Source organism: Pygocentrus nattereri, chromosome 3 (genome assembly GCF_015220715.1).
Source record: "Pygocentrus nattereri isolate fPygNat1 chromosome 3, fPygNat1.pri, whole genome shotgun sequence".
In the NCBI taxonomy this organism is placed as follows: Eukaryota; Metazoa; Chordata; class Actinopteri; order Characiformes; family Serrasalmidae; genus Pygocentrus; species Pygocentrus nattereri.
Genome location: NC_051213.1, coordinates 18,336,222 through 18,351,048, shown reverse-complemented (window position 1 = coordinate 18,351,048; position 14,827 = coordinate 18,336,222). Strand labels below are relative to the sequence as shown.

Genomic DNA, 14,827 nt, shown 5'->3' with positions numbered 1-14,827 from the left:
CACACTGTTCACCCCCTACACACTTGCATTACACATGTGATGGACATGGACAGGCTGCAGACTGACTACAGCTGCTAAAGGAGAACCCTATGCTATTTTAAATATCTGGCATTTTTACATAAATTCTGTATTGATTTTAAAAAAACAAATAAATAAATAATGCAGTGGGTTCACCAAACCAACTGAGTAACAAAACCATGAATGCCACTGAATTTTAAGACAAAATGTAACCTGCTTGCCTTTGACTTAACTGAACTTGAATAATATGTTAAAAGAATATGAAACAGATTATTTTGTTGACTTAAAATTAAGGCAACCACTTAAGTTTTTAACCTAAACCATTTTTCTACAGTGCACTGAAGCTGAAATGCCACTAACTGCCACTTGTACTTCCTTCTAAATGTTGTCTACTATGTGGCTCTTCTACTCTTAACTCTTTCTAAACATTTTTTGGCATGAAGCACTCACTGAACGTGCTCTTTCCCATGTAGTGTGTGACGTAGTGTGTCACCCCTCAGACGTCTCCTCGCCTTTTATCAGCTCACGCCAGCCTCACATTTCACTGATACCACAGAGTGTCGACGTATGTGTATGTGTGAGAGAGAGAGCGGTTCAGTACAGCAAGATTGACCTTGAAAAGATCTACTCTGTAAAAAAAGGTAAAAAAAAAAACCCTTGACTTGTTAAATTGTGTCCTGTAACTGCAAATTGTGGCACTTGCTGTGGCCACTGTAGCACGTTTGTGCAGGTCTTTGACAGATGAGTGGATATTTCATCCAAGTCAAGTCAAAACCGCTCAGGCACTCATTATTCATATACAAACACAAGGTCTGAGAAGACAGCCAGATGGTGTGACAGAGTGAAAAAGAAAAGAAGAAACAGAGAGGGCTCTCTGGGAAGGGGCCAGGTCGTTGGGGTTTATCAGCATATGAAGGAGGGAGCAGAGAGGGTGATGAGGAAAGATAGTGGGCGGTCAACTGTGACGTTGACGGAAGGAGAGATAGAGAAAAGGAGGATTCTGACGAAAGGAAGAGAGAGCGCAGATGTGAGCGGGACCCTGATGGAGAAGGAATTCTGATGTTAGAAAGCTTTTGAAAAGAGCAAGATGGATCAAAACTCATCAGTCCTGCAGGTACAGCTTATTAATAGACATATTCCATCCGTGAATACACTTTTGTGCTAACAATAACAAGAAAGAGCTACTTTGCGAGTAGTTTTTCACTTCCTCTCAGACCAGATGCAAAGCACTGCTTGAAGTGTTTGGCAAATTAAGTATCTAAAGTCTTCTAAGAAACTCTGTTACAGAAGGTTGTTTATATGTTCATATGTGCTAAACTATGCATAAAACTCTGCTTCTGTTTCATGTATTAGTGTTTTCATAAGTGTTGAATTTCTCATAAATTTAATTACAACGAGAAACAAAACAATCTATCATTCTGATGAGCATTCTTTCGCCGGTCTAACACTCTTCATAACCGACAGCATCTCAACAGGTCCTTTGAATAGGCAAAAACAATTAAGCACAGAACAAAACAAAATACTTTACCAACTCTTGGTGCCTCTTCAGGTAACTCTCCAGATTTCACAAGACCAGCCTGCATCTGAAGAACCGAAGTCATTGGTCAGGAGACTGTGGTTTAAGCTCTTATTGGTCCTTTTTGTCTCCTCCCTCATCGGCACAGTGATAGGGCTGGGGTGCTATTCCCATTGGAAGACCAATCAAGGTAACAAGATGGTGTAACGCAGGGGTCACTAGTATTATCAAAAAAGGGCAGGTGTGGCTGCAGGTTTCAGTCTAATCAATTAGAGGCACTCCCACTTCCACTGGGGTCCATCAGCTAATCTCAGTTTTCAAACTGAGAAGTTCTATGAGGTGAGCTTCTGCTTGTTTGGAATGACAATCTGCAACCACACTGGCCCTTCGTGGTGCTCTTCAAAGTAAAGGTTTAATAGAAAAAGTTCTCTGTGCAATAACATAAGAGGCACAACCTTTAAATGGATGGTTCTTTAGATCAGTGTTGGCCTTGGAGGCCCACTGCAGTTTCACCTGCTGTCAACATAACTTATCAACTAATCAGCTCATCATAGACTTATAGAGTTAAAGTGCAAGTGTAAAAGCAAGGTAAACACTCAAATGTGCAAGACAGTGGGCCTCCAAGACCGAGGTTGGGAAACAATGCTAGAGAAACTTTTTTTTTTTACATGAGATGTGTGAGTTTAAGGACCTTTTTAAAGTTTACATTTTTTATTATCAATCATTCTCTGTTATGTAATACATAACATATTACATGCATGTATTTTTTGTTTTCTAAGAAACATATAAAATTCAGTGTCCAGTATACTGGACATTTAGACTTGGGCATGTGAATTGTGAGAGTTTTCATCTATTATCACCAGCATAACAAAACACAAAGCAAGCACTGAACGTTTTTTCCTGTTTCATGGATCATACATCATAAAAATAAACTAAAAAGATTTTTAATACAATTTATAATTTTTAATACAACACTGATTTGCATGACTATATCTAAAATGAACAATAGGCTGAAGCAATCAATGTAACTGAAGAATACAAAATCAAGAAATATTACATTAACTATATTTCATTGATTTATATGTATTATTACACATCACATTTTATATTCTAGGACAGTGTCACAGACCAAAATAATGTTTCTGAAACACAGGAAATTTAGGTTTTTGTCTGGGCCTGTTATCCTAATGATAATAAATGTGTTCTATGTCCAGAATATTCAAAACACTTAAAAACATTATTATCACCAAATTCATAGACCATCATCTACTATCACAACAAAAGCTCTTTTTATAGGGCTACAACACCTGGAAAAAAAACAAGGACTGAATTGGAATTGAATGTCATGTAAAGGTTTTTAAAGCATATTAAATGTTCTTGACACTCACAAATCTCTTATTCTGGCATGATTTTTAGTGATATTATAAAAGTGGTTCTTCTATGGCACTATGTATGTTCAAATATGTGTTCAAATGTATACTTGTGATGTTACTGTGTGTAGCCCTTTTTAAATCTATATTTAAAATCAATTGCTTCATTCTGTAAATCCCCTTTAATCCCAAATTTTAATCTTTTTTTAATCTTAATTTGTCCTTCTTCTCCCTCCTCTTTCTTTAGCCCCTATTCCCTGTCTCTCTCCAGCATGTCTGAGAGTAGCAGAACGTTTCTCTGCTGTCATGGATCCTTTTTCTCGACCTTGCGATTACTTCCTATTTACCTGTGGAGCAGAGACCACGACCCTCAGCAGAGGGAGGCAGCGGGGAAAGGTCTTCTCCCACAACGTCACCACAGGACAGGACAGAAGGAGGTGGACAGGCAAAGGAGGAAGAGGGGGAGGAATAGACAGAGAATCAGAAACTAAAAGCGAGGGAGATGAAACGCCTGAGAGGATACCAGACAGACACACAGCTTTGCTCCAGACAATAAAGGAGATCTTGGGTAAGTCAGACGTTTTTTCTTTCACCATACAATACAGGCCTAAAACAGGGGTACCCACATGAATTGTGTTTAAATTTTAATGTGCTCATATCTAGTCTTGAATGTACACCCTTAGAAATGTGCATCAGAACCTTTCAGTAGCTGGTTTTTCAACCAAATCTCTATCTGCAACATTCATAGCTGCATTTCCCTGAATTTACCAAGAGACCAGTACATCAGGTCTGAATCACCTGAACATTGGCATCTATTGTAAGTGTTTTTCAAGTTCCAAGTTTTTCCACTGAAATTACTGTCCATGGTAAACACTCATATGCTATGAATACAACAGATCAGACTAGTCTGAGAAAAAAAATGAATAAAGCATTGAAAGGTTCTTTAGGGAACCAAATGTGCTCCTTTAGGGTTCACTGACAAACCTTTTGGGCTTCTCTGGCATGTTACTGGCACATTTTTAAGAGTAGTTTTTAAATAACCCTGTGACTGTCCTTCACTGATTTAATTTCCAGTCAAAACTGCCATTAACTACTAGCTATTCATTTTCAGAAGGTATTTCTGAGGAGATCAGACATAAGATAATCCGCTTACATAAGAAACAGGAAAATAAAAAGAAAATAGGTTAAAAACAGGAGCTTCCAAAACTGGAATTAAAAAAAAATGAAAAGATATAGAGTAAATGGGACCCCTTACAACCATGTAGGACCTGGAAGAACCAAAACTGTTACCATGAGATAAACAATTCTGTCCATCCTTCCACTGTCAGAAGACAACTCAACACTATGAGGATATACAGTTGTCAAAAAGCTGTTACTAAAAGAAAGCAGACAGACAACAAAGAACAAAATTTACAAATCAAACAAAGAAGCTGCTGGTGCTTTCAGAACAAAATACTGACCACGTCAGGGTCCAGACATCACTGAATGTGTCTGGTATTACTTAGATTGTGAGAAACAGAAACTGCAACTTTGGAAGCTGTCCTAAAGGCTAAGAATAGACACAGTAAATACTGAAAAAATTGACATTATATGTAGATGTTGTGGCTTCTGTATATTTTTTGTTAAATATGTGTCTTCTACTTTTTCCTAATGCTGAAAAATGAATAACTGGAATGGCTGTTCTGATGGGAAATTGCATAAGTGAAGAATGGTCTCTGACATCTGCATATATTTAATACTAATTTTGAATACATTTTGGAGCAGAGGTTCACAGCTCTGGTCTTGGAGTGTAGAGCCACACAGTAGTGATGTCCCTCATCAAACATACCAACTAAACCTGATAATTAACTGTGGCCCACCAGGTCAGGAAGTGAATACCCCTGCTCTAAATAATATTGTGTGTTAGTGCTGAACCTATTATACATAATTAATCATGATCAGACTATCTACTATTTAGGCTGAAGATTACAGTGTTACTTACATGTCAAGACTAGACTTAAGAAAAATCACCAGTAGTTAACGACAGAAATTTTCACATGCAGAGTATCAATAATCTTACTTGCAAAGTGTATGATGTAATATATGACACCTTTAACACTTGGTCTCTGTAATGTGTTTGTGATCAGAGTCTCCTGTGAGCGGTGTTACCATGAACAGTGCGAAGGAGAAAGCACAGAGGTTCTATAACAGCTGCATAGACTCTAAAACTGCAGAGAGTGGAAACTCAGAACGCTTCCTCACACTCATTCAGCAGGTACACAAACACAGACACACGTTATACAAGTCTTGAGCAAGAAAGTATTTTTATGTGAATTTGAACCTAAACGGTGTTGGATTGTTGATGGCGTACATTCTACTTAATTCAGAAGTGAATAAAGCTGCAGTTCTTTGTCTGGCCGCGTAGCTCGGAGGCTGGGCTGTGTCTGGGAGATGGACTCGGCCTAACTTTAACTCCACTCTGGCTCTGCTAATGGCACAGTACAACACCTTCCCTTTCTTCAATGTGTATGTGGGTTCTGACCAAAGGGAGGGTCGGACCAATGAAAGCGCACGTTTCATTCAGGTACCAAACACCTTGTTGTCTAAATGCAGTAAGCTCAATGTTAGTACTGTAATACTGTAAATACATTCATATGTAAGAAAAAATGTTTTTTTTTTTATCTTAACATGTCAACATTTAATATTTTGTTGACTGTTGGATTTGCATGGAATGTTTTACCTAATTTAATTGTATGTTTAAATAATGAAAAGCTTATATCTTATTATTAGAAGTGTAATCAAGCTTACGTAATTGACAGTTTGTCTACTTAAACATGCTTAAAATATTGTTAATTTCAGATTACTTTTTTAGGTTTTGGGAATAATGTTCAGATACATTTGTGTTACATGAAAATACATTTGTGTTACAGATCTGCAATTTCACATTACTCTTACAGTATAGCTTTGAAGAATACATTATTTGGATAGCTGTGCATTATAATGTTACGGTCATATCAACCTTTGATATACTTCAAGACTTTTAGTCTAGTCGTCAAGAGCGCTGTATCCCTTAGGAGGTGTTGACTTGTTCAAACAGTATCACTTTTTTTTCACAGATTGATCAACCAGATTTTCCATTTCCCATCGACTGGAACAGTAATGCGAAAAGATCAATAATTAACCCAAAGGTATGGTGGCACATCCCTTAAGGCTTGTGTATTTGACTTGTTTCGACAATGAAACTGAAACCCTCTTATAATCTAGATAAACATAATTAAATAAGCTGATGTAATTGAGCTCAGTAACTGGTGGAATATCTCCATTACTGATATTATTTTTCTTTTTTCTTCTTCTCAGTCTTTGCGTCCATTCTTGTTGTCCTGTAGGCAGCTCTTGGCTCTGTTGGATGTTCCTTCCACTCAAATTACTCCACACTGTGGCCAGTATGTGTCTCTGTGTTCAACTCTAGTTATAGCTACATCTCCTCTTCCCTACCGACTCAGCCAAAAACTCCTGTACCATAGAATCACCATCCAAGAGTTACAAGTAAGTGTTTGCTGTCACTTCGCACTCAAAAATGTTGTGTAACAGAGCTTGGTGTGCCTGTTTTCTTGAATTATTAGACATTCGATCTTGAAAAACGTTTTCTCTTTTATCTGTAGCTGCTGGCCCCCGCTATTGACTGGCTCTACTGTCTTCAGGCCATCTTTCATCCTCTTCCTATCAGTCAATCAGATTTTGTTTTACTGCATAATCTCCCATACATCAAGTATCTGTCCCAGACAATCAGCATTTGGAAACGTAACATTGAAATGAAGGCCAGGTGAATTAGTTTCACTTTTTTTCACATTTAACACTTTCACTTTAATATACATTTTAATAACCTTTCTCTATCTATGGCAATTAACATGCATGCATGGTCATGTCAAATTTGTTTGCAGTGATCCCTTTCATACATACATGCTCCTGACTCTTCTGCAAACAGTGATCCCTGCCCTGGACTCCAGATTCACCCAGATCATGAAAAACTTCTCTATAGCTAGTGACTGCAGAGAAGAGGTATACCTGCTTGATCTTCACCTTCCACAATATTTCTATTGTAAAAGAAATTTAATCATGACTTGTGAAGCACTGTCTGTTCACTTCAGGATGTCCCTCACTGGAGACACTGTGTTCTTCAGACAACGAAAGGCTTTGACACATTGCTCAGTCATGTGATAAAGGAACATTACGGCAATGAAGAGGTAAAACTAGTAAGAACATGGATGGATGGATGGATGGATGGATAGGACAGTGTATAGATAATGGATGGGTGGATGGATAAGTGGGTGGAATAATGGAAGTATTGATGGAAGGATGGATGGATGGATGAATAGAGTAATGGGTAGAAGAGCAGATGGATGGATGGAGGGATAGATGGACTGTTTGGCCAGTGGGTAGATGAATGGATGACTGAGTGGATAAGTGAATGACTAGGTGGACGGATGGATGACTGGATGCATGTGGCTGACGGTGACATCGTTTGCATGATTTGCATTGCATCGAGGCTCTCAAAACAACACTTTTTTAAGCCTACTCACTAAATATTTTTAATATGACATACAGTACAGTTAATAATGATGTACCATTGAGATTAACCATTCCCCCACTTGCCAGGCTGAGGAGCTGGTTCAGGATATTTACTCTACCTTCAAGACCAAAGTAGCAAACCTGAGCTGGAGGGATGAAGAAACACAACATTTTGTTTTGAATAAGGTAAAAGGTAAAACAGTAGTCAAGCTACATAGTCTTCATGATCTGTTCATATGAATCTGATCACGGATGTGTGTGTACATGCACCTAATAATCTGATCATAACTGGATTTTTGCAGTGATTATTATGTAATTATTCAATCCTGCCTTCTAACCAATGACTGCTGGGATAGGCTCCAGGCCCCCCTGCGACATGGAAGGATAAGCAGTTTAGAAAGTGTGTGTGTGTGTGTGTGTGTGTGTGTGTGTGTGTGTGTGTGTGTGTGTGTGTGTGATTAAGCAAATGGTCATGTAAACAGCACACTCCAATTTCTTAAACCAAAATAACGTCTAGAAATCCATTAAGAAATGCAAGAAAAAAGCTGGATTTTAGCTCAGTAATTGGATTTCTCAGTACTCTATTTCTTTCTGATTTTTCAGTCTGCACATGTGCAAAATCAAACTGTGGTACTGGAAATAAGTAAGCAGCATTTAGCAAAGTGACTGTGAGTTGATAATAAAACACTTAAGGCGCAATGCTGAAACCAAATACATACTTGATGAAATTAACAAAGTTAATGATGGTTTAAATAATCTTAATCTTCTACATGTTGCATGTTCATATTTTCCAAACTATTTTCATATTTTTTTTTTTAATAAAAAAGCAAAAGTTTGAGTGTTGCATCCCGTTTACATCACATCTTCTGTGAGTTTATTGTCTGGTTGCGAAGCAGAAATCTGATTACTGTCTGACTCATGTAGACCTGGAGTTTTCCCATTATCTGAATAATAAATGTAAATGCTTTAATCAGATCACTCACAAAATCTGATTTTAGATAGTTATCAGATTATTAAGTGAATGTAAATGCATCAGTTCTCTTTCTCTTTCAGGTTAAATCTCTCACTCCAAGACTCTCCATTAACACAGAGGTCCTCGATCCGCTGACCCTCAACGAGTGCTATGCAGAGGTACTAACAGGTTCAGAAATGAATAATATCCAGGCATTTATAATTTCATTCATAATATATTTAAACACATATCACCAAAGGTGTGTAATATGAACAGTAACTCTCTCTTGTGCTAGGTGAATATGAATGAGAAGGACTATTTCTCCAATTACCTACAGCTGCTTGTTCTTCAGCAAAGGAGGATGAGCAGAATATTCTCTCACACTGCTCAGAATGATGTGTGAGTCCTAAGTTTGCATTTTAATGCTGTTAGTTCAAAACCCTGAACTACTTGTCATTTTTTCCTTTTTTTTTGTACACGATTGACACCAAATGGCAGTTGGCCTGTATCTGTGACTTTTTATTATGAGTGGACCATCAGATTACAAAACTACTTGGTTTAAAAAAAACTTTTAAAGTACTGTAAATTGATATTACATTTTCCTTCCCTCTCATACATGATCCTAGGTTTTACTCTAATAGCTATAAAATATTTACTTGCTGTGTGATCTTTTCCATATGGTGCACTGTGTTTCCTAAAAACCTTCACATCTGTCCTGGGTTAGGTTGTACATGAGTCCATTTCTCTTGGGTAACGACATCATCTTCCCAGTTGGACTGTTTGTGTCTCCTCTGTTCCATTCCTCCTATCCAAGGTAGATACGTTACACACATGCAGACCCACACGCCCACTACAGCATCCCAGTGTGCTTTTGTTTGTAACAAAAACCAGTATCTTTAATGTTTGGTGGGGTAGTATTGAAGAGGGATTGTACACTATGATTAAAAATAGGACAAAGACAAAAATGATTGTGAAGATGAGACCAAGAATCCATGTTTTTTTTTTGTTTGTTTTTTTTTTGTTTTTCTTTAGAGCCATCAACTACGGAATTTTGGGATCCTTGATGGCAAAAGACCTTTTCCATCTGCTACTGCCTGACAGTATGTCACTCTGTTACTATCTATACACTCACTGGCCACATTATGAGGTACACCTACTTTAAATCCGCTCTGATTGCGCCTCATTCATCAATATCTTCCTGAGTTTTTTCTTAAATTTGTTCTTGAGAAAGGTCCTAAGAAAAAGTCTATGCCAGATTTATGACCTGTTCTTAAAGCACAGAACTGTTTGCAACTATGTGTTCTTGAGTGTGTGTAGAATCTGTTCTTACCTAAGAACTAATCCCATATGAGAAAACTACCTCAGTGGATTTCATTAAGAATTCTTTCATTAAGAAATAAGTTCGTAAGAACAGTTGGTGGATCAGGCCCATTGTCCCTATATGTCCATTAACATTGAGGTGCAGTTTAAAATTCTACAATTTCAGATTGTACTCCAATTATTTCTGTGCATAATTTGTTACCCCTTTTTTTTACCCTGTTCTTCAATGGTCAGGACCCCCACAGGACCAGAACAGAGCAGGTATTATGTGGGTGGTGGATCATTCTCAGCGCTGCAGTGGTGGTGGCATGTTGGTGTGTTGTGCTGGGAGTGGACTGAACACAGCAGTGCTGCTGGAGGTTTTAAACACTGTGTCCACTTTCTGTCCATTAAACACTCCTTGTTGGTCCACATTGTAAATGAGAAGTTAGAAGAAAATAGCTCACCTGTCACTGTATTGTGTTGTGTTAGAGTCATCCTCTAGTCCTTCATCAGCATCCAGTTTCTGACTGCGTGACGCTGTTGGCCAAATGTATTACATTGGTGGACTATTTCAATCCAGAAATGACACTAACATTTTAAAAACCTCCAGAAACATGGATCTCTGTGATCCACTATATGCAGTACGTCACTACCACATCAGTGTGACTGTAGAACAATTCACCACCCAAATAATGCCTACTCAGTGGTGGCCCTGTAGGGAGATTCTAACCAGTGATGTACAAGATAAAGAAAGGCTAATGAATTATGCAGAGAAACAGCTGTACAACAATCTGTAATTGTAGAGTAGGCATGGGGAACTGAGAGCCAGAGTCCAGCATAGTTTATCGTTTTCCTGCTCTGACAACCCAACTAAATCTCGTAATTAACTGATGAGTTAAATCAGGTCTGTTTGAGCAGGAAAATCACCAAACTGTACAGGAATCTATCCCACCAAGACTAGAGTTCCGCACCCCTGTTGTCTACAAAGTGCACCTATATATTAAGTAGCCTATATGTTAAGTGTGCATGAAGAATGCAGAAGAAAGGTGTATCCAGTAAAGTGGCCAGTGAATGTATATGTGCGCATATACCTGTACATATATTCATAACTTTCATATCACCAACAGTTGTGATAGCAGCTATCTGTTTTGTAGTCCTCTCTCAATCAGACAGCTCAGGACTGGAGAGTGAGTGTGTGTGGTCTTACTATGTAAATGGGAGGGCAAGTGCAGGCATATCTGGAACACCCTTCCTCTCTCAGTCTCAGCAGCAGGAGGTGTGGGTGCAGTACTCAGCGCTACAGGTAGCACTACAGGTAAATGCACCTATTTTACTACTCTATTGTGGTCCTTACTTCATTTTCATGCTAAATAGTTTTAGGCACACTACACAAATTCTAGCCCTAAAGGATCCAATCCATATCAGTGTACAGTTTAGTGTATGGCTGTTAAGACTGCAGTTCTGCAGGACATCATACTTCATACACTGGCTGCATGTCATCAGCTAATGATCCAGCCCTTCATGAGCCATCATTGCTGTAGCCTTCCAGAAAACTGATTAGTTTCTTTAAACTTTTAATAATCACTGTTTTCTGATAATATTTCTAAATCTATCTAATCTTCTGATTTATTTATTGTCTTTATTCCTTCCTTGCCAATTTGTTTCTCTCAGGCATACCACAAGAGTTTGCAGAGGCGCTCACCTGATACCTCTGTGTCTGGACTCTCTCACATCCATCTGTTTCTCTCCTCTTTCATTCAGGTACAGCCCACACCAATCAGCCATCACCAACTAAAGAGGAACATAATTCAAGTGTTGAATGTAAACACTCAGAGTAGTTTGATGTAAAATGGTGCATTGTAGAACGCAGTGTGCTAAACATCTTTACCTCATGCTGTGATTTTTTTGGTAACTCTACAATTCAATTCTTTCTTCATAGGCAAGCTGTGGCTCTGAGCCCTACCGTGCATTTATGCCTTTTGAACCTTCCTTCCTGGTGACTGTCCTGTGTAGGAACTCTGACCTCTGTCCCAAACCATTGATCTGTGAGGTTAAATCTCAGGGACAGCTTCCTGAGGGGTGTTAAAGCCAAGCCACAGCGCAGCTGTAAAGTGGACTGAACTGCTATCAGCAACATTAGAGAGAATGAAAAATGCTGCTCAGAAGTCTTTTCACCTTTGGATGCATTAAGGATGCCGCTGTAGACCTTACATCAAGGCTGTTACAGCAAACCCAGAAATGAAAAACCCACAAAAAACTGTGGAGCTCACAGCTTTTGGGGTTCTTTACTATTTTGTAAAAAATAACAGAACGTTTAGAGCTGCTAAATGCATCTCGGATTTCAGCATTTTCTACCACAAGGCTTTTATGAACTTCATACACTGTAGGCCAATATTTTGACCGACTAACGACTGTGTCCTTTACACTCCAGATGCAAGTGTGGACTGATTTGACGGAACTTTATAGGTCTGTGTACCTTTGGTCATTCGATTTTCATTTCAAAAACCAATAATGAAAAATGGGAAAATTATCTCGATTCTCGTTATTGGTTCTGTTAGTGTCCGTGGAAAAATCAATGAATAGCTTTATTTTATAGCTGCACAAACTAATCATAAATGTAAATACCAAATAAACAAAAATTAAATAAGGGGTCCTATTCCATTAATCCAAATTTAAAATTCCCTATGACTTTAAATAAACAAGCATGTGACACGTATGGTCGCAGAACAGAGACATGTCAGATGAAATGATCAACGCAAGTCATGCAGGTATACAGGCCCTACAGATTACAATTGTGATTTGCTTCTGTGTGTAAATAACGGTTAAGCTTTAATTTTCCTTCACAGTCAGCACCATGAGCACAGTGAGCACCAGAATAGCCGAACACAGCATCTCACAGAGATAGTTTAAATTATTGTAATGAACTAAAGACTGACACACAACGTTGCAGTATTACTTTTAATTGTTATCATTATTGGGCAATGTGACTTTTATTTCTTATTTATTTATATTTTTGAGAAGTCACATTTAACAAATTTACCCTCATTATCTCTAAATAGCTAAGATGGGTTGTCCAATCTTATCCATAAAGGGCCAGTATGGCTGTGAGTCTTCACTCCAACAAAGCAGAAGCTCACATGACCAGCTGTCTGAAGAAGGACACTAACAAATTAAGCAAGTGGAAGCAGGTATTCACCAGGATAAATCTACAGCTTAATGAACTAGGCTATAAGCACGCGTAGATTGTTCTGCTTAAACAGAAGTTGGCTATTTTGATCAAAAATGGCAGTAATTTTATAAGATTCAATTTGGTTGAAATGGAGATTTTACATAGTCAGGAGGAGATTTAAAACCTGACGAAATTATACTTGGTCCCCTTATCAACAACTCCCTCTTATCAAAAAACGAAATGGCAAGAGTAATCTGTAGTGTACATATGCCTGCGTGACGCGCGTGCATGCAAAAGGGGAGTTATATTCTTCAGGGGGGCTGAAATTTGGCATTACACCCTTGTTAAATGGCAGATGTCCAGTGTGGGACAGGAACTCACAGACATTTTTAAGGGGCCGGTAGCTCTAACCTAAAAAAAAAAAAAAAGCATGCAGATGCTCAGCATTCTCATCCTCACTCTCTGGTCTGGAGCTGTGTGGTTGCACTCCATGTTAAACTGAGAATAAGAACAAAGAATACCATTTTCCACAGCATGGTAAAACTACTGTTTAAAATAGCAAGTGCCTTATATATATTTTGCCAGCTCAACAATTCTAATCATTTCAATTCTGAATGTCTGACTTAATTGTCCACTTTTAAATTTCCTTGCAAAAAAATAAAATCACTAAGACAACTCAGTATTTTAATGAAGCCAGCTGAATTTGTGTTGACATGATGCTGACAGTGGCTCGACTCAAAGAATCCGGGTGAAGCCCAGGGATTAGACTAGAACAGGCTATATTTAATTTTGTATGGTAAAATATGTACTAGAATACAGAACAATTACAAAATAGCATATTGTATTTCACTAACATATTTTCTGGCCTTACCAGCCCAAATTTCACTGTAGCTATTAGAATCATTTCACTTGATCACCAGACTCAACTGGAGCTTATGGATTTGCCCCCTGCAGAAAAGCAGCTCTTTAACATTGTGATAAAGATGACACAAATTCACATTACTACTGTGCACAGATATCATATGCTGTGTATTTATCATTAACTGAAAGACTAATTAGTTATTAGCCAACTTAAAAAACGCTTCTGAGAAAAGTCCTAATTCACATTTAACTGATTATGTAGGAAATGGTTGCTTGACATTTCTATCATAATTCAGTTACACTCCCCTTAACTGCCTCCCCTCAGCTCTTTTTCTGTTTAATTCTCCTCCGTTTGGAAGGCACTGTCTACTGTAAGCACCCAAAATTAACACTACATTAAAAACACACGCATTACATTGAACCAGTTAGCATGCTCATGTTTCTATGAGAAAAGCTAACATTAGCTTCGTTCATATAGTTGCTTCATCTGTTAGCCAGCTAGCTAACTAACTAAAATTAGTTCGTCACAGCACAATATAAGGCAACATCGTATCAGCAGCTTCAAAACACTCACCTGGGACTCCAGTCTCAGATGACAGGGGCAGCGCTGTAACCTCGTCTCTGCGTCCTACCGAGGCGTGGATATCAACAAGTGATAAATGTTTGATATGGTGATCTTATTTGATCTAACTTTAACAATTAGGAGCTGCTCGTTTTTATCCCCCAATAGCACAGATAAAACAACTATTGTTATAATCATCATTGTGGCGTTGGCTTAAAAAGACGACGCGGGGAACAAATCGCTTCAAATAAACGCTGTTTCACGCGTTTCAACTCGAGCGACCCCTATGCAAGATATAGAAACACCTACACAGGACCTTACAGCCCAGAGACGTGCGAGAACAACGGGGACGCGTCCTCGTGTTGTTTTTTATCTAGCACTGCCTGTCTCACATAACCAGCAGGGGCACGAGCGCTAGATAGACACGCATTGTAAAGGCATGACTGTCTGACATGTCTAATATGTGCGCTTTGCACATTCATTTCAGGTTGAAGTTAATTGACAGTTAATTTCAATGTGGATAAATAAA

The 14,827-nt window shown here is 38.4% G+C and overlaps 1 protein-coding gene and 1 long non-coding RNA gene across 3 annotated transcripts; one reads left to right on the top strand and one right to left on the bottom strand.

Annotated features, from left to right (window-relative positions):
• Positions 1–475: 475 nt before the first annotated feature.
• On the top strand, positions 476–13,363 carry kel (Kell metallo-endopeptidase (Kell blood group)). 2 transcript variants are annotated; one of them, XM_037537214.1, is made up of 18 exons: positions 476–659; positions 1,568–1,724; positions 3,152–3,472; positions 5,031–5,158; positions 5,309–5,467; positions 6,000–6,071; positions 6,241–6,429; positions 6,546–6,706; positions 6,825–6,942; positions 7,032–7,127; positions 7,540–7,638; positions 8,506–8,583; positions 8,700–8,803; positions 9,129–9,218; positions 9,437–9,504; positions 10,861–11,021; positions 11,378–11,467; positions 11,646–13,363. In XM_037537214.1, the coding sequence occupies exons 3-18, from the start codon at positions 3,211–3,213 to the stop codon at positions 11,790–11,792; spliced, it is 2,022 nt and encodes a 673-aa protein (XP_037393111.1). In that variant the 5' UTR covers positions 476–659; positions 1,568–1,724; positions 3,152–3,210; the 3' UTR covers positions 11,793–13,363. The 2 variants fall into 2 exon arrangements, with proteins under 2 accessions (XP_037393111.1, XP_017555973.1); XM_017700484.2 differs by lacking the exon at positions 476–659 and adding an exon at positions 759–1,132.
• On the bottom strand, positions 9,103–14,484 carry LOC108429029. The gene is made up of 4 exons (XR_001857974.2): positions 14,311–14,484; positions 11,409–11,497; positions 10,171–10,243; positions 9,103–9,209 (listed from the first exon to the last, which is right to left on the bottom strand). It is a non-coding gene; the product is annotated as an uncharacterized LOC108429029 (long non-coding RNA).
• Positions 14,485–14,827: the final 343 nt, after the last annotated feature.